At 40.5% G+C, this 20,149-nt stretch overlaps 1 protein-coding gene across 13 annotated transcripts in view; it reads right to left on the bottom strand.

Moving 5' to 3' along the window:
- The window catches only part of TACC2 (transforming acidic coiled-coil containing protein 2), a 186,740-nt gene that overhangs the window by 49,291 nt on the left and 117,300 nt on the right, over positions 1-20,149 (bottom strand). For all 13 annotated transcript variants that reach the window (XM_054033671.1, XM_054033674.1, XM_054033666.1 and 10 more), the window contains one exon: positions 8,870-9,036. In XM_054033671.1, the coding sequence (XP_053889646.1) occupies positions 8,870-9,036 (167 nt within the window). The remainder of the gene's footprint in view (positions 1-8,869; positions 9,037-20,149) is intronic.

Consider the following 20,149-nt stretch of genomic DNA (forward strand, 5'->3'; position numbering starts at 1 on the left):
GATAAATATCATGGTATGGATTCTCTTCTATGCCAAGATCTGCTTAATGTTGAGTCCTCAGGGTTGTGGCAGGGAACAGGATATGGGTCTTCAGTTCTGACTTTCACTCTGGTTTCAGAGCAGTCTCTAGAGTCTAGCTTACTCTAAATATAACCAACTGTGTATGGTCCCTAAGAGACCATCCATGAGTTGAGAATTGGTAGAGCCCTTTCACTGAGGTGGGGGTGGTTGGCACAGGATCCAGCTTTGATTTTCATGGTCTCTCAGCAGGAGGAATTCTCAGATGGCCAGATTTCAGCCCCTATGTGTAAGACCCTGGGGTCATGTCATAACACCAGTTTAGCAATGTCTTCGCTGCATGGATGAAGCTCAGGTGGCTGGAGAGGGCTGGTATTCTGGGGATGCAGATAGTCATTTTCTCTCTGTACTATAGGGATAGGCTCCCAGACCAGGGGCTCTTCTTGGCTGTCCCCTTGCAGACAGCCCACCCCTGCCACTGTACTCCAAAACCAGAATCCCGAGCCATAGGTTCACAGGGATTTGCATTATACCATAAAAATGTAATATACACACACCATCATACTGTATTGTGATGTTTGCATCTATCAAATTCTAACCTGCCATTTTGTGAAGTCCGACAAAGTGGATTTCATTTAAAAATGTGTCCATGCCTATTTAGCAAGCAGATGCCCATTTGCCAACTTATGGAAATGCCTCTTATAAGACGTTTAATTTTTGCCTAGTTACAATTTTTTCTGCATCTATTCTTGTCTCAATAAAACAAAACAAAGTTAGAAAATTAAGACACCAGAATTTGTGAAGATGATCAGAAATAGTGCCGGTCTTATTTTCTCTTGGTTTGTAAGTTGGCTATAGATTCTGGAAATGGATATTTTGCCAGGGCTGTGTCATTAGTGGGATCCATGAGTCTTTCTTCATCTAACACTGACTTAACTCTTCCCCAAATACCTTAATGATATGTACCATCCCTAAGAATCATTAATGAGTAACAAATGCATTCCCTTTTTCTCTTGAAACAGAAAAGAAAGTCCTTTAAATTCAGATTTCAGGCGCAAGTACTTTGCAGACCAAATTCATGGTTAACACACTTCTGATGACTGCATTGGTCTGGCCTTATTACCTTCCAATTATTCTGCTCTGCTTGTGTTCAGTAAAGTTCTAGCTACAGGCAGAGACCACAGGGCATTCACAGTTGGTTTAAATACTAGAGCAAGGCATGTGGTCATCTGATTATAGCTACTGGTTTAGGGGGAAAAAACGTTTCTTAAAAAGACATTTTACGGCTTATTTGCCAAGGTGTTTTAAATTATGCTGAAACAAAGACTAGTAGTAAAGTGGAAGGCTACAAAATAAGCACTCACAGTAACTGAATGAATATTTGCTGGTTACCATCCTTTCACTTCTATTAGAATCAAATATATTTATCTATGAATAGTAACCAATCAAATAAGATTGTATTCAGATTTTCTTCAAAGACAGCACTGCAGTCTTTCAGGTTAAAAGCACTAAGGAGTTATAGAATAGTGCAGGATCTGGCAACATTCTTATTTCCTTTAAGTTTGTCTAGGTACTCATACGTCCTCCATCACCATAACAAATTTAAGCAGTGTGCCCATATGATATATAACTCATCAGATATTACTGTGTTTGACTATCTGTTCATTTTTTTTCAGTCATTAATGATGACAGAATATTAAACAACAGTTCGTTACCTTTTTTGTTGTCTGGACCTGACATTCATTAATTATTTCCTTATACTACAAAAGTCATTTCAAAAGTGTGGCTAGCATATACATTAGAGTTGTCACTGTCACTTCATTGTGATAAAGACTCACTAATAGAGCTAGTTGGAAAATTTTAGAACTGTTTTCTGTTGGAAAACGCGATTGCGTCAAAATCGGGACAGTACCAAAATTCTGAAATCTTGAAATTCTCCATGAAATTACATTTTTTTTCCCTGCACAGTTCTGCCCATTAATACTTTGTGTTAAGGTAGCACAGATGAAAGAGAAACACAAAGAATCTATACTTACTACTATTATTTGAGTCCTTACTGCTATACTTTACTACTAGATCCTGTGGATAGAAAGCATTTCCTCTTTGCTTCAGCGGCAATTAGAGGTATCTGTGTGAGGATTTTGCCAGGAATATTATTTATGAAGATAAAGAGCTAGCAACCTTGAAGATAGCAGACACTTCCTAAATCAGCACCTTCAGATCAACCCCTACATCTTCAGATTTTTTCATTGGAATTCTAGCTACACAATTCCATGTTTCTCTTTGAAAATTTAGTGACTTGTGTGAATTTAAAAATGTTTTTTTCTTTAAAATGAATGCTAATCAGGTGGCACTATTTTACGAGTGTGTATTTTTTTCTTACTCCAAATGGGTTGTGTTTGGGTTCAGTCGTGCTGAATGTTTTTTAATTAGAGTTGCTGCTGCCAGCTGAGCTGGTGTTCGCTTTTCACACTAGGAGATCGTTTTTTGACACTGATCAGTGTACTGCTAAGGAGACACCAGAAGTGTCACAAAACTCCAGTATTAGTCTAATCTGTACACTTTACAAGGGAATGGAGTGGAAGATAGCTAAATGCAATTAATAATAATAAATGACTGAATAGCTCTAATATGTCAGCATAGTCCAAGATGTAGGTCAGTGTGAAAGCAAAAGGGAGTCCAACAAGGAGTCTTCAAAAATTGTGTTAATAATAATAAATAACATAGTAATATTCATAACAAAGGCTTTCATTATGTCAGGCATCAAAAGGACAGAGGCCCCTTTGTGCTGGGTATTGTACAAACATATGTAAAAAGATTTCTGCCCTGGAGGGCTTACAGTCTAAAAGACAGAAACAAATAATGGATTTGGGATGGGAATATATCATAAAGCAAATTAATATGGCTAGGAAAAAGCCTGAGTAGTTACATTATTTGCTTTTGTTGGTCGTTAATTTCTTTAAGGATTTAAGTTCTCCTGCAGCCAGCTATAGGTAATAAAGAACAAACTGTCTAAGAAAGCTGCAATACTTTCCAACAGTTTGAAATAAAACAATGTTGAAATTCTGCTGACAGCTCCACATATAATGCAGAAGCTGATTCCTGCCTATTACGTTGCTTTCCATACCCCCTTCCCTCCCACAACACGCTCCTGCTCCAGTCCTTTACTTATTCCTGGAGTCTAGTGCTCTGCAGTGTACATTTTGGATTAGCACTGTCAATTTTTGTTATTATTTTCTGAATACATCCAAAATATGGGCTTGTGGTAGAAATTACTTGTTACGTTGCTGTAGGATTCCTGCTATGTTACATCATCAATGTCTTCTGATGATAGAACTGCAGCGGAGGGAGACTTGAATTGTACTTACTGTTGTGAGACAATGCAGCTTTATTACTACAAAGAGCTTTTTAGACCATGCTCTTTTGACATTAGAAGTGCATCAACAGAGCAGTGAATTTTGCCCTTTCACATCAAAGTGATCTAAACAAAAGGGTACTACTACACACAACATTTTATCACAAAGGCTGCAGTTTGTTCATTAAAGAACGCATTATGTAACACACACATTATGCAGTCATAAGAAGGTGAAATACGCTCCTGTGCAGAGGGCCAGCACAAAGTCTAATGGACCACTTAAATCTCACTTCTGGCCCTATTTTGAGGACTTACGTGGTCAAGAGGCTTTGTGCTGGCCCACTGTCTGGGGTGAAATTCACCTGCACGTTGTTATAAATTGTGCATAACAATGGATGGATGTTAGATACTAAGCTGTACTCAGTGGATAACTGATTACATAAACCACAAAAGTGCAGCTCAGGTGGCTTATGAATAGAGGTGGAGCCCAGGAAGGCAATTCCAGCCTTTTATTCACTATGAGGCAGGGCCCAATCCTCCATTCCTTACCCAAGCAAAAGTCTCTGAGCTGAATGGGAGTTTTGCCTGAGGAAGGCACGAAGAATCAGATCCACTATGTCTAAGTCACATCTAAGGACATACAAAAAGTATGAAGAATTTATGTTGATGTAAACTAAAGAAGCACAACAAGTAATGGATTAGAGCAGTGGTTCTCAATCAGGGGTTCATGGTTCCCTGGCAGTAGCTGTGAGACAGTGTCAGGGAGTCCACGAGCAGGGCTGGCATTAGATTGACTTGGGCCCAGGACAGAAAGTTTGGAGGCGGGAGTTGCGGGGCTAGAGCCCAGAGCCCCAGCACCCTGTGGGACAGAAGCCCCAAGCCAACCCCGCACTGCAGCTGAAGCCTAAAGACCTCAGCTCTGCAGGGCTAAAGCCCCAAGCCCGTCACCCATGGGGCAGAAACCCTCTCTGCTTAAATTATAAGCTCTTTGGGACTGTCTCTTCTGCATGTCTGTAGAGTGCCTAGTACAATGGGAGCTGATCTCAGCTGGAGACTCTAGGCACTAGTGTAATATGAAAAATAAATAATGAGTGGATGACAGTAAACGTGTATGCTGATTTTACACTTCTACGGATGCTCTTACGTGAGAGCATGACAACAGTGTTTAATGTTTGACATTTTAATCTATAGCTTATTATCTGACAAATAGATGAGGATAGAAGGGTGTTACAAAGAACTGAAATGTTTGCACAAATGGTAGAGGAAAGTTATTTTCCTCCACTGATATCAGTAAGAATGAATTACTGCTTAATGTTCTGTGGTTAATTAGAGAGAACTCAACCATCATTTATGCAGCATTTTATAAATCAATTAGGTGTTGATGACATTTTAAACCATGAAAGTAAAGCTCCATTGGTCTGCAATAACAAGCGCAGCTATCCTAATTTACTTATATTTGTAAAGAATAATAAAGACCTGAACTGTAACTGGCATGAATTTTCTGTGCCACATAGAAGTGAGGGGCTTATTAGCATAAATACCTCTGTTATAATATATTAGAGATGGATAGAAGAGGCAGGGTTCAAGTCCAGACTGAAGTTTGGAGTTGGGGTTCAAAAGAAATTCTGGGTAGAAGTTGACCTTTGACACACCTTCCTTCCTCTCCACTCCTTGCACCCTACCTGGTGGGGCTTGGGGAAAACTGCAGCCAGGAACCAGTCAGGGATGCCAGCCAGTAGAACAGCTGCAGAAGCAGCCAAAGTAGGGACTTTTCAATGTTCAGACAACTTTCTGAACTTTTGACTGGGCTTGTGCTGATTGGCTGTTTGCTCCAACCCTCTCTCACAGTCGCCTCCTCCTTCTCACCACACCTGCCCCATGACCCTGTTCTCCCTTTGTCCTGTCCCCCTTATCCTTTTTCCCTTCCATGTCCCTGCTTCCTTCCCTTTTCTTTCCATTTATCTGGTCGCCTCCAAACTAAACCCATGCCCTCGAAAAAAACATGGAACTAACATGCCATTTGCTACCATCGCTTTGCAGCTTGTGTGTTATACCCTTTTCCCTGCCTCTTTGGGGCAGGGTCTGTGCTATTACTGTGTTTGTACAGTGCCTACCACAATGAGGCCCTGTTCTTGGTTGCTCCTTAAGCACTACCATAATGAATAATAAATAATAATAATTAATAATTAATCCCCTGTTGTTCCAAAATGCTGTAAATCTCATAAAACCCAGGTAGTCTCATGAGGTTATTTGCCACTGTGGGCAGAAGTCTCATGAGAACAGCTAATCTTGCATCCAAACCAGGTCTCCGAGCAGTTAGGCAACATGGTTGTAATCTCTTCTCTTGTGCATCTCCCACCAGTGCACCCACATGTGAACAGGGGATACTCCACATAGCCCACCCTGCTAGCTGCTTAAGAAGAGGATAAGCAGAATAGGAGACAAAGCCAAGCTGCTACCGTAATGAGTAAGTGTCCTGCAGCCTGCCCCATGCTCAGTCCAGCGTCTGAAGAGCTGGTAGTGGGAAGGATCCTGGAACCCTGTTTCCTCATTCACAAGTCAGAGGAGACCCAATCTCCCACCCAGCTCACATGGAGATCGTGAAGACCTCCAGCAGTCAGAGGAGAACTGTGCACCTAAAGAACTGATATCTAGCCTTAAGTTTTAACTACATTTTACTTTCAGAACCTTTATTAAACTTACACTGGAGTTAAATACATTAAAAACTCTCATCATGTCTCCTCAGCACTGGGGTCCAGCTGTTGTGCTAATCGTATCATGAAGCATAATTATAATCATCTGCATACATTATTGATGCCAGGCCTATCTGGAATCATGTGTTCCAAACCTACCATTCTCCCCCCATCCTCCGGAAGACAAAGCTGCCTGGTCTCTAAATTGGAACACAGATTTTATATTATTTTCTCAGTTGCAGTTTGCCAGGCCCTGCAGGTGCCCTTATTCCTCTTTTACTGAAATGGCACCAATGTGACCTTTGTTTCACAGATTTATGCTACCAAGTAGGAGCTGTACTTTAGCTCCATGGAAGCCCTGTGTAAGGGACTGACTGTGTGTGTGTGAGAGAGTGTATAACCTATGAGGCAAGTTAACACTAAGAGAACAGATTTTTAAAAAGAACAGGAGTACTTGTGGCACCTTAGAGACTAACAAATTTATTTGAGCATAAGCTTTCGTGGACTACAGCCCACTTCATCGGATGCATAGAATGGAACATATAACAAGAGTATATATATACATACAGAGAAGATGCCATACCAGCTCTAAGAGGCTAATTAATTAAGATGACCTATTATCAGCAAGAAAAAAACTTTTATAGTGATAATCAAGATGGTCAATTACAGTTTCTGGTATGGCATCTTCTCTGTATGTATATATATACACTCTTGTTATATGTTCCATTCTATGCATCCGAAGAAGTGGGCTGTAGCCCATGAAAGCTTATGCTCAAATAAATTTGTTAGTCTCTAAGGTGCCACAAGTACTCCTGTTCTTTTTACGGATACAGACTAACACGGCTGCTACTCTGAGATTTTTAAAAGTGGCTTTTAAACATTTCACTATTCACATTGAAATAAGTGTCCAATTAACCAAGTAACAGGGACGCTAACTGATGTCTCCTAATAGATTTTAAAAGGAAACATATGCTTTTGCATTTCACTCCTACACTTGAATTTTTCTTGCAGCAAGCCACTGTGCTGAATAACTGCATTTTACTAACTTTTGAAATGCTGTGTACTGCTCTGTTAGTTTGTTGTAATTTGTCTGTTGCAGGCAATGTTTTACCTACAAATGAAATACTGGCATCAAAATAGAACAGCTAGAATCAATAGCCTTTAACACATTGCAGTTTACAATGGTTACAAATGGATACATTCAATCTCCCACCCTTTCTTAGTAATATCCTAAATGAGGGAAAAAGGAGGAAGGGGAGAAGAGAAACACATGGGCAGGAAAGTACATGTGTGATCAAGGATTCTGAGTAAATGTGAATCTATTATAGTAATTAAAGACCACACTCCAAGCCTGCTTAGCATATCTGCTCCTTTACTCTCTCTGCATTTAAATTCCTTTTGCAATTAGGGAAATTACATTTGTAAAAACTGATAAAGAATAAGGAAAACTGGGAAAAGGAAGATCTGAGGATGAAAATGAAGAGGTATTAGGAGACAGAGGATTTCTTCTTATCATGTCTTTTTAGTTTTTTGGCATTTGTATACTGGACATTTCTTCTGCTAATTATAATTACAATCAAAACTCCCACATTTGAGAATTTTAAGTCCAGAAATTCTGAGGGAAGACTAACTAGCTGGAGACATGCGTAGAACGTATCTTTTGTCCAAAGACCCCCCCCCATCCCAAAGAGATTGACAGACTTTACAGACTACTCACAACTTACTGATATCACTTTACCCATCTTCTGTGGTAAAAGCTGGCAGTTTTAGAACAGCACACAGCAACCCTATGCATCCATTCAGATAGAGAGAACCTTGTTCTAATGAAATACATGGGAATTTTGGGTAGACAAAGTGAAAGTGTTTTACTGGAATTTAACCAAGATATTGAGCTAACTGCTCATCTCTTGCAAAAAGTGTGATGAGGCATTTAATGACCATAAATAGTCACATTGCCTGTTTTGCAGTTCAGCTGAAAGTCACATTGAGCTCCTTGCTAATAGAAACAGCTTCTACTCTCACATCTTCCATTACTTAACTCAGCAAACAAAGGAAATTAGGGTTTTTTAGACAGAATTTCTTTACATAAAATACAATATTCATGTTTTAAGGAAAATATCTGTTTCGTTGCTGTGTTATGTACTAATTATATACATACTGCTATATTGCTACATGGCTTCATAGAATTAGTCTTGACTTCCTATTAACACATCCTGAACTCTCAGAATATATCATCATCTGGTCATCACTTGCCATTTTAGGTGAAATGAGATCCGAAAATACCCTCCTATTAACTGAGATTATTAATTATACCTGATTATATAGCTATGTGTGTTTAGTCATCTGACTAGTTTCATACAGTTCTGAAAACATCAGGAATAAAGAAATTGATTTAATATGAAAGAAATGCACCCAAGGGAGTTTTTCCTTGTTTCACAAATCATATTATGGGCCTGATTCATCACTACTTACTCCATAACAGAGTGGAGAATCAGGCTATATTTTTTAAACAAAGATGATGGTGCCAAAACTTTACTAAAGTTGTATCAGGAGATGAATGTGTTGATTGATAATACAAAAAAAAAAAAAAAAGACTGCTGATGATAGTATTTAATATGTAACTGTCATTATCAAAGTATGATATATATTATTTTTTTCAGTAGGAAGAGGGCACAGCATATACTAACTAATCTTCCAGCCATCCTTTTATTAGCACCCTTTCTTTTCTGGGATTAACACTGATGTCCCCTTACAGTCACATCTTCCTGAGCGATCCAGCCCACTCATTATATATATTCATTACCTGTGTCTTCCAAGGGCAGCTGTGGCCTTATTTCCTGTTCAACTGTGTCTACTGCTGCTGCTGCTTCTACCACCGCTACTTCCAGTGGTGGCTGCGGTAGTGCAGGTGGAGCCTTTACAGGAGTGGTGGATTCTGGTGTCTCAAATGCTTCTTCAGAGTCTGAACTCCTGAGGAAAATACAAAACAGGAGTTTCTTTAACAACCTGGGCTAGTGAGCAAAGTGAGCTTTCGTGTGTGGAAGGAACAATTCAGACTTTGAAATGCAGGGTTTTCTGAGTGGAGGAAGCAAACCTCAGCTGTCAGGCTACCTCTGCATTTCTCAAAGGTGGACTATGATGGATTAATTTCACACATGATTTCTAGAGCACGAATATCATGGTCGCAGGTTTTCTCCGAAGAAATCTTTACGCTACTTAAGATTTCTCTGTCACAAAGTGAACATGCACTCAAAAAGTAAATGCTTCCTGAGAAGCCTGCTGTGCAGTGCAAAGGAGACTCCAGTGTGAAAGCCAAAAACAATGGAACCTTTTTATGAATTTCTGGAACTTTTCTTGTCACAGGCATAGACAAACCAACACAGAAAGACAAAAAAGGAGCTTCTCAGGAGAGTTTCATAGCTGTTTATTAAAGGCTACGGCTCTAAAATAATCAAGCTTTTTATTGCTGTGTGTGTTCTGACAAGCTAGAGAGCACACACTAGAATAACTGATGGATAAGTCTCAACAGCAAGCCTCTGGCCAGCCCAGCCTCCCAGAAATGTTACATTTCATCACGGCTGTATTTTTACATAGCATTTTCGGCAATGATAAGTGACAAGGCTGGAAAATGCATTGACTCCTGTGTGCTATCAGTAATATATTTCCACCACTGCATTATCACATACACATAAAAAAAAAATAGAAGGATCACAATGGGCGCAAGCATGTAAAAGAGGTGCACAATGGAGACAACCAAATGAAATGCAAGCTTGAAAGGAAACAACTATACGAAAGGATGCACTAAGTTAGCCTAAAAATCAAATGAAGATCTACATTGCACAAGGACATAACATGTTGCTCTACGGGGAGAACCACTTTAGGAAACTGTCCTTCTAGAACTGAAAGCTATGCACTTGATGTACTTTTAAACAAACAAAACAAACTATATTTTAACATTTTTAAAACAATTTTTGCGAGCCAAGAATGCAATAACAGTATTGTCTTGTTAATTACTTAGCAAGCATTTCTGCTGGTCAGATGCAGTTTTTCCCCACTGGGTCTGTAATACAATGAATTGAATGGTGTGACAGTTTCCTGAAAGACAGGACTGACTTGCCTATTTCCAGTGATTCTCTGCATGGCTAGGAGACTGTAGTCTCCACTGCTTCTCACAGCTGTCCACATCCAGCGCGCCCACTGTATTGGGGACAAAATTTGCCATGAAGTGAAAGCCATTTCATCCGTGGAAGTACTCTACAAGCCGTCCTGATACAGTATGTAGAATCAAGGACTTCTCTGACTTCATTAAAGTTAAAAGAAAACTCTGTACTGCCAAGCAATAAATTCTGTTTGGGTTCTCAAGGCTTTTAGATTATCTGAAGCAGCTCCATGTCAGATAAAGTGCAAGTGATGGATTTGCATTCTATTACATTCGCTTAAATCTCTCAGCATGAAGCCTGTGTGGGCTATAGCAGAAAAGACCCTGTCGTTGTTCCTGAAAGCTCAAGTGGTTAGATGGACCGGATTCTCTCCAGTTAGCTCTGCAGAATTCCAATGAGAACTCAGTCTTCCTAGTTATATTGTCACAGCACATGCATCTACTTGGACCCTACCATTAGCTCTGGAGCTAACAGATTACCTCTACACCGCTGCAAAGCAGAAGGATTTCTGCTAAGTATTATTCTGTATGGGTTTTTTTCTGGCTAGGTCTATTGTGCATAAAGTTATCTCCTGCCTGTGGAACTTCACAAAGGCTAAAGTGTCTATCAGTTACTATTGCTGCATCAACTTCCCCAAATGCATTCTTTGCTTCAGAACTCAAACCATATTTGTTCAGCAGCCTACACAGCTGAGTGAGCTTATTAGAAGGTGAATTGTAGTTTTTTAAATTATATTCCTTCAAAGATGCAGCATCTCTCAAGTTCACAATATTTTAAGATCAAGAATCATTGCAAACAAAGAACTTCTGTAAACAAAAAGAAAGCCTTACTTACAATGAGTATCTAGCTGAACAAACAGTCCTTTCCCTTTTCCTGACAATTGCCGGAACCTTTAACCTCACTTTGTCTTTGAAACTATCTGGGGAAAGCAATTTGGTTACTGTTTGATGTTTTCCTAACTGAGAAAAATAAATTTATTTTAACTAAAAAATAAAATGAGAAAGTTACCATGTATATGAAAAGGACTGAAAAATAGCACAAATCAAACAGCTTTTTACATAATTCAATCATGTTTTTATGCATAAAGAAAAAATACATGTCCTTTCCTCCTTTTAAATATATAAATATAGTGTGATATTATATTGGGCAAGTATACTGTAGTCCTAAAATAGTAATAGCTGCATATATATGTAGAAAACAAGTATTATAAATATATATAATATGTAACGTGTATTAATTGGGTATGTACATATAAAATACTGTATTACATATAGTGTGAGGAAAATGTTTATTCAAACTTATTCACATCTATTCAAACTGTAATTCATGTATAAAAACTGGCTCAATGACACATAGGGTGACCAGACAGCAAGTGTGAAAAATCGGGACGGGGGTGGGACGGTAATAGGAGCCTATATAAGAGAGAGACCCAAAAATCGGGACTGTCCCTATAAAATCAGGACATCTGGTCACCCTAATGACACATTCAAATTTCTATCATTATGTATGTGCTACTACAAGGCTGCTGTTGTTTGTTTCCCTTTACAGCTTAACTTACTCTGCTTCTTTCTTGGGTGAAGGGCACACAACCCATGGTCACCTGCTGGAAGTATCCAGAGGAAACTCCCTGAGTTCAAACCAAGCCTCCTGGATAAGAAAGAACGCGGTCCTATGTTTCTGCCCTTTATGTCTACAAAGATATCTTTACAAATGTGAACTCATGTTCTGCTGTCATCCTGAATCTGCAGACAGGCAGCTCTAGTACCTGTGTTGCAGCTCATAACTTTCCTAAGCAGCAGCAGATTGAAAATGAGAAGACAGATTCTGGGCTCTTTCACTGCTGCTAATAGTCTCAACCAGTAAGCAACAATAAAACCAATAAGAATCATATCAACTTCATTCTGAAGCAGAGCTGGGAAATGGAGCTCAGAGGAGGATCCAAGAAACATAGAGCTCTAGAGAAGGATCTAACACCACAGAATACCCTACCACAGCTAACAAGTTGTGGGAGAGGTAGAGCTGTGCGCACGCGCGCACACACACACACACACACACACACCTACCTTATAGCAACTAGTAGGTGTGAGAAGTGGTAATGGGGAGAGGGAAAAATCTCCACTTCCTTCCAATAGCCAAAAAGATGTAGGGGTCTTTAAACTCTGATATAAACGATGGAGCCCAAGATAAGGTCCCCAAATGATCCCTTGATAAGAATCCTAGCCCCTTTCCCAGAACTGGATTTTGAAGAAGGGATGGTTATTTCCATCAGGTTGGGTTCCCCTCATTTTTCCAGTGACCTCTAGCTAATAAGTTTAGTCATCTGGCCACTAGTTGCCTGGTAAATTTTTCAACCAGTATTTCATCTGCCAATACTTTTTTGCTTTTGATTAAGTAATATTAGTGCAATATTCATAAATGTCTTTACTATCCTAAATACAGGAAAAACATAGTAAATAACTAGATAATGCTGCTGCAGTATTGGAGATATAAAAGACAGCACTGGGAAGTTTTTAAGGATGATCAGTGTCACGCAGTCATGTCAGTAGTTCCTAGGCCCCTGCTCTACCATACTTCCTTTGGAAATATTAATCCAGAAATGCTAATTGATACAGCAAACTAGTACAAAACAGCTAACATTTGAGAGATGTGACACAAAGGAAGTTTCCGCTTGAAACAAAGAGTAAACAGCATCACTTTGCCAATATTATCTGTTCTAAATGGAATTAGGATGCTAGGAATATAATAATATCACAACGGAACCCAGGATGAGTTATGAAATTTAAGTCTTTCACACATGAACAATCACCTGCACATTAAACTTTTGTTGTTTAGGCTAGAGGCAGATTCTTACATAACCAAATCCCTCTATTTAAAAAATATGAGCACATGCATATGTATAGTAGAGGTTACATTATCACCTTCCTCCCTTTGTGACAAGTTTGTTTTATAAAGAGTATAAGGAAAGACTAGTAAAGATTTTGTAAGCAGGATTACAGTGAATATCTATGCTTCAACAGTTTCCTCTAGAATTTGTCTGTAAAACATATTGTTAGCATCTTCAGAGAAAAGAAGAAAGTGCATTCCTTTCCCTCCCCCCGGCCCTTTGAACTGACATTATGAAATATAAAGTAGGATTATAAAGAATAATACATTTAAACTTATTATTTTGATTGGTTTATTGAATGTCTTCTAGAAGTGGCAAGGAAGGCAACAAATATTTACCAAAGATTCCTGGAAGTCTGCTACAGTATAACCTCAGAGTTAGGAACACCATGGGAATGGAGGTTGTTCGTAACTCTGAAATGTTAGTAAACTCTGAACAAAACATTATGTTCTTTCAACAGTTTACAACTGAACATTGACTTACTACAGCTTTGAAACTTTACTATGCAGAAGAAAAAAATGCTGCTTTTAACCATCTTAATTTAAATGAAACAAGCACAGGAACAGTTTCCTTACCTCGTCAAATCTTTTTTTAAACTTTCCTTTTTTTTTAGTAGTTTACATTTAACACAGTACTGTACTGCATTTGCTTCTTTTTTTGGGTCTCTGCTGCTGCTCGATTGCATACTTCCAGTTTCAAATGAGGTGTGTGGTTGACCAGTCAGTTCATAACTCTGGTGTTCATAACTCTGACGATCTACTGTACTTTGTTTACAGTGATCACTGGTTGAAGGGATTTTAAAAAAACATGGCAAGTGATCAAAACTTACCAGACTTGTAAACTAGTCAGTAGGTAAATTTGTTTGATTAATGTGCTTAACATCAAAGGGAAAAAAGTATCCTTGACAAGTAATCAAATGAAGAAAATGGTTGAGAGATATAAAAGTAGGTCTTTTCCATCTCTAACTTCTATGATTGTTTATTTCTGCACATACCTTGACAACCAACAGACGATGAAAATCAGTTGAGTTAGAAAGATAATAAAGAAAAAAAGAAAATACAGATGGCAGAAGTTTGAATTGGACTACAGAATGATTAGCTGTGTATACAAGACTCCAGAGTGCAGAGAGGGTCTCGTTGGTAACAGGGTATAATGAATGCGACTAGAAAGGAGGAGATGAAAGAATCTTTCTCCAAAGTTACTGTATAAATAGCAAAAACAGTGTACATACAGCATTTTTGGACTACGGGAAGAGGCAGGAAATGCAAGAATAATACTGAATCAACACAATTCTGGCATGGTACGAGAACACTTGTGAGAATTCAATGTTCCCACTCCAACTGGGAAACCTTGGGATTTTGCCCAGTTACACAAACCTCAGGAGGAAATAATAAAGGAAATGACTTGGGATGACTTCTCTTCCTCAGCTTTGTCCTCACAGAAACCCCATCCTCATTAGATACTTTTTACTCCACTAATGCAACTGAAGGGTACACATTAAAACAAATCCTCACTGTATTTCAGTCTGAAGAATAAATTCACTGACACTACAGCTGGACAGAATTCAGTAAGTGCGAATGGGATCTCTCCATTCTGATCTCTTCCCACTCATGCCACTTCACCCTATTAAAGTGCTGCAGTCACTAAAGTGAAGTGATCCCAGTCATTACTTTGAGACTAGGCTCACTATAAAACCTGTTACAAAGCTGACAGGATTTCCTCAGCTTTATCAAGAGTCCTGTATTTATTTCATGCTCTTGTTTATTACCCAACAATAAGAAAACAGTGCAACTGTGCATGCAGGCTTCATCTAGCAAGAAGAAGAAAAAAGGATATCTTTTACTGAACCTACACTAGGCAAAAGACCAAGGGGGTTAGCACAAGCTCTGTAAAAGGTGGTATAAATAAAGTACATCGTCCCAATGTTGAGCACAATGGTCCAGATTTGGAACCAATGTAGGTGAATGCAACTTTATTAATCTCTGTGGAGGTTTCTTCCAATGTAAACAACTTTATATTTGTTTCTGTTCTTAGCATACAAAAGAAAATTCCTACCCAGCTACCCAAAAGCCATGGAGCATTCTGCTGTGCTAGCTACTGTGGCACTTAATCGGGTGGTGCATACTTGCATGACATTTTTGAGGGAGAGGGTTCTGAAACCGTTACCAACAGCCAGGGCTCACTGGAGTGAAGAAGTGGCCTCGCCATGCCCCCTCCTCTGGGAATGCTCGCCGTACTGGGGCCTGGGAATAGAACTAAAGGGAATCCTCAAGTAGCCAGTTAAGCCTACTTTTAGGCTGCTTTTGCTACCAGAGCTAGAGAGAGCAGTTGGAACAAGCACTAGCATCTATCCCTCTCTATTTACGTTTGAATATTTTCTCCCTAACTTCAAAGTTCACTATTAAGGCAAGATTAGGCAAATTTGCTAAAAGATGAAAGCTGGTATAGAATAAATGAAAGCTCTGTCTTGTAAGGGATATGTAGAATTTGTGAGTCTAACCTGCAGTATTACTATGTAAAGCCAACACCATCCAGAAAACACAAAACTGATCCTTATTGTTAGAATTCAAGCGAACTATATTTGCCATTTCTTTTTTCTTTACGTAGCAGTCTTGTTTTAGTGATACAAGGACACAGAGACTACAATATTTGGCAGATTCATATCCTGCAGGAAAATAATCTGTCCACACCAGGAACTGACTACATGAATTGAGTTTAGCATTGTTAAAATATACACATTGTCATTCTCCAACAAAAAATACGAACTGTATGTTCCATCCCTGTGCAAAAGTGTATGAAGGGTAACAACATTAATGCAAGAACTGTGCAGCTCTATTGGATATACGACTCTCATCCAAATTTTGATCCCAGGATTGACTGGGAGTGGCGGGGGGATTGGGGGGTGAGAAAGGACTCAAAGACAGTGGAATGCTGGAGAACTCAGCCCCCAGCTATGTGGATTCTGTCCATCTACCTTCTCCAGAAATTTCCTCTGAGGAACACCAACACAACAGACCAGCATTAACCAGCAACTGTTTCTGCAGATTTTCCATGCGGCTTGTTTGTATACTTGAGTTCTGAAGGGGGAGCAAGCCATTTTGGGTATATCTACATAGCAAAGCAAAACCTGCAGCTGGCCCCTGCCTGTCGACTCAGGCTCCCAGGGCTCGGGCTGTTTCATTGCAGTGTTGACTTCAGGGCTCAGGCTGCAGCCTGAACTCTGGGACCCTCCCACCTCACGGGGTCCTAGAGCCCGGGCTCAAGCCTGAGCCCCGAAGTCTACACAGCAGTGGAGCAGCCCCGCAGCCCGAGCCCTGCAAGCCTGAGTCAGCTGGCACAGGCCAGCCACAGGTTTTTCTTTGCTGCGTAGACGTACCCTCAGTGTTGCTTCTCCATGTCACCTCTGGCTCTATGCACTTTTTTCAGGAGGCCATGTTTTGCAAGTGGCCACATAGGTTCATCCCACAGAACTGCTTTCTCCTCCAGGCCCCATAACTCCACCATGGCTTTTTTCTGAAGATTTGTTCCCCTGGGCATCATACAGTATGTTGAACGGTGATGGGGGAGGGAAGGATTTGGTCCAATATTACCAGAAAAACATCCTGATGAGGCCCTTACCACATCATTACTTTCTTTGCATCAAGGTTTCTATGAAATAATGCTCTAAGTCATAAATATAAGGGGATCAGAAAGTCTTGAATCTGTGTAAGTGACCAGTATAAGTGAACAGCCTAATGTTGATTCATGACTGTAATATGTGTGGTATTGTCTGAAGGCAATGAGCATCTCCTACTATAAACCTCCCACTAAAATTTCTGTAGCTGTTGTATACTAAAATTAAGCTATAACTTTCAGTATTTATTGCACTATTTGTCAGCCATCCAGAGAGGAATCTAAATCAGCAAGAAAAAAGGGATGTTTACCATGTTAGAGTTTAATATTGAAAATATCCTTAGTTTTTTATCCCTGTAACCCCAGTAAGAAGTGAACTGGAAGTACGAATTTTGTGGTCTTACTTCCATCCATCGCTTTCAAAAATATTTCATCATAAAAATCACTGTGCATAATTCAGAATCAATGATATTGCTGCTATCAGAACCAGAACTCAGCTACATGGGATAGTGGGACTGCTTCTGCTCTGATGTCAACAGGAGTTTTGCCAGTTACTTCAGTGGGAACAGGTACTATAGAGATGAGGACTATATAAGCAGATAGACTTATTGGGCATCGATACTGCTTTCACTTTACCCTAAGCTTTGGAGAACCTAAAACTTCCAAAGCAATACCAAAGATCTAGAAAAGTGGACAGAAGATCTGTATTATTTCTGACAAGCCACACAATCCTTTACCTCCCCTGTCCACAGGCAATAGGAAAACTCCTATATAATTTCTCAAGAACAATATTTAGCAGTAGTATGTTTTAGTGATAGGGCACTGGACTGGGATGTAGGAAATCTGGGTTACACTCTCAGTTCTGCCTTTGAACTACTGCGTGACCTTGGGCAAATCACTTCACCTCTCTCTGTGACTCTGTGTCCTGCCTTGTCTAATTAGAGTCTAAACTCTCTGGGGCAGAAAACTGACTGTTACAATGTCTGTACAGACCCTAAAATAACGTACCCTCGGGTACGTAGGACATTACCAGTTTCCTCCATTTCACTCTTCTGCTCATCTGTTCAGGCTTCTAAGTGTCATATTGATGGACAAGGCTTCTTTCTTTATTGTCCTGTGTAATATTTCTCTAGCTTGCCCTTTCTTCCCCCTTCTTCCCAGGTGGTGTCCATGTTATCACTCGACTTGGAAGTCGTATTGGTGGCATCCTTAAAGCAGGTCCTAAATACGTCTTATCATCTTCTTATCACGTTTGATGCTTTAGGCTGGTTTGCTCTACTTAGAATTTCTGAAGTTGCAAGAAACTCTTGCCAATGGACTCTGCAGATCTTCTGCAGGCATTTACTTTGGAATGAATTGCTCTTAAAGATAAATGCAAAGTATTTCACTTAGGAAGGAAAAATCAAAGGCACAACTACAAAATGGGGAATAACTGGGTAGGTGATAGTACAGTATTGCTGAAAAGGATCTGGGGTTATAGTTGATCACAAATTGAATTTGAGTGAACAATGTGATGCAGTTGCAAAACTGGCTAATATTCTGGGATGTATTAATAGGAGTGGCATATGTACGACGCATGAGGTAAGTGCCCCATTCTATTTGGCACTGGTGAGGCCTCATCTGGAGTATTGTGTCCAATTCTGGCTGCCACACATTAGGAAAGATGGGACAAATTGGAGAGAACCCAGAGTAGAGCAACAAAAATGGTAAAAGATTTAGAAAACCTGACCGAGGAGGAAAGGTTAAAAAAACTGGGCATGTTTAGTCTTGAGAGAACTGACTGAAGGGGGATCCGATAACAGCCTTCAAGTAATAAAGAGAACAGTGATCAATTGTTCTCCATGTCCACTTAAGAAAAAATTGGCTTAATTTGCAGCAAGGGAGATTTAAAAAGTTTTCCTAATATCCAACCTAACTATAAGGCTAGTTAAGCTCTGGAATAGCTTCCAAGGGAGACTGTGGAATCCCCATCCTTGGAGGTTTTTAAGAACAGGTTGTCAGGGATGGATTAGGTTTACTGGGTCCTGCTTCAGTACTGGGGGTGGACTTCATGACCTCTCAAGGTCCCTTCCCAAGATTGATTCTACAATTCTATGATTCTACAATTCTTATCTGCATTTGTAGATTTCCATGACTTTGCTCCACAAAGGCACAAGTGAAATACAAATAATAACCTACTATAGGGTTACCATATTTAACAAATAAAAAAAGAGGACCTTCCACAGGCCCTGGCCCCGCCCATTTCCCACCTGCAGCCCCGCCCCAACTCCGCCCCCTCCTCCCTCCCACTCCCAGCCACGCGAAAAGGGCTGCCCGAGCGCTACCGGCTTCACGGTTTGCCGGGCAGCCCCCAGACCCTGCGCCCCAGGCCGGCGCTTCCCCAGCGCAGCTGGAGCCTGGGAGGGGAAGCGCCCAGCCAGGGGCGCAGGGTCTGGAGGCTGCCCAGCAAACCGTGAAGCCGGTAGCGCTTGGGCTTCGGGCAGCCCCTATGCCTCCGGACCCTGCGCCCCCGGCCGGGCACTTCCCCTCCCGGGATCCGGCAGCGCAGGGTCCGGAGGCATGGGGGCTGCCCATAGCCCGTAGCGCTTGGCTCTTAAACAGAGCTGAAGAGTCAGGGGAGGAGCAGAGCCGCCGCGGCCGGAGGCTCTGCTCCTCCCCTGACTCTTCGGCTCTGTTTAAGAGCCGAGCTGCCCGAGCGCTACCGGCTTTGGGCAGCCTCCATGCCTCCGGACCCTGCGCCGCCGGAGCCCGGGAGGGGAAGTGCCTGGCCGGCGGCTGGGGTCCGGAGGCAAGGGGGCTGCCTGAAGCCCATAGCGCTCGGGCAGCTCAGCTCTTAAACAGAGCCGAAGAGTCAGGGGAGGAGCAGAGCAGCCGCGGGAGGGGAAGTGTCCGGCCAGCATTTTCCCGGATATGTTCAGCTTTTTGGCAATTCCCCCCGGACGGGGGTTTGATTGCCGAAAAGCCGGACATGTCCGGGAAAAACCGGACGTATGGTAACCCTAAGCTACTAATAGCTGTAGTGAAAAAATGCAAATAGCAGCCATTAGTTTTTTTCCCTGTTATAAACAGATAATCTGTTATTTTACATTTAGTATAAATTATGTTGCAGTTACAATTTTAATCTGCATAAGTGCAGTGTATTTATTTATGATCTGACCATATGAACTCAGACCTCACTTTCATGGTTCAGAATTACCAAAGATGACCTAAAATCTAAATATTGTTTGGAAAATTAAATTAACTGTTTAGGGTAGCTGGTATTTACTGACCACAGTGTATGTTCCATAAAAGGACTGAGTGGGGAAAATATTTCACAATTATGGCTGAAGATGATTTATTATTTCTAGTACCAGACTTGGGAAACATCTTACAATACAAAATAATTGTTAAATCATATTTAATTATCTTATTGTATAATATTTGCCTA

Source organism: Malaclemys terrapin, chromosome 7, assembly GCF_027887155.1.
Source record: "Malaclemys terrapin pileata isolate rMalTer1 chromosome 7, rMalTer1.hap1, whole genome shotgun sequence".
Taxonomy (NCBI): Eukaryota; Metazoa; Chordata; order Testudines; family Emydidae; genus Malaclemys; species Malaclemys terrapin.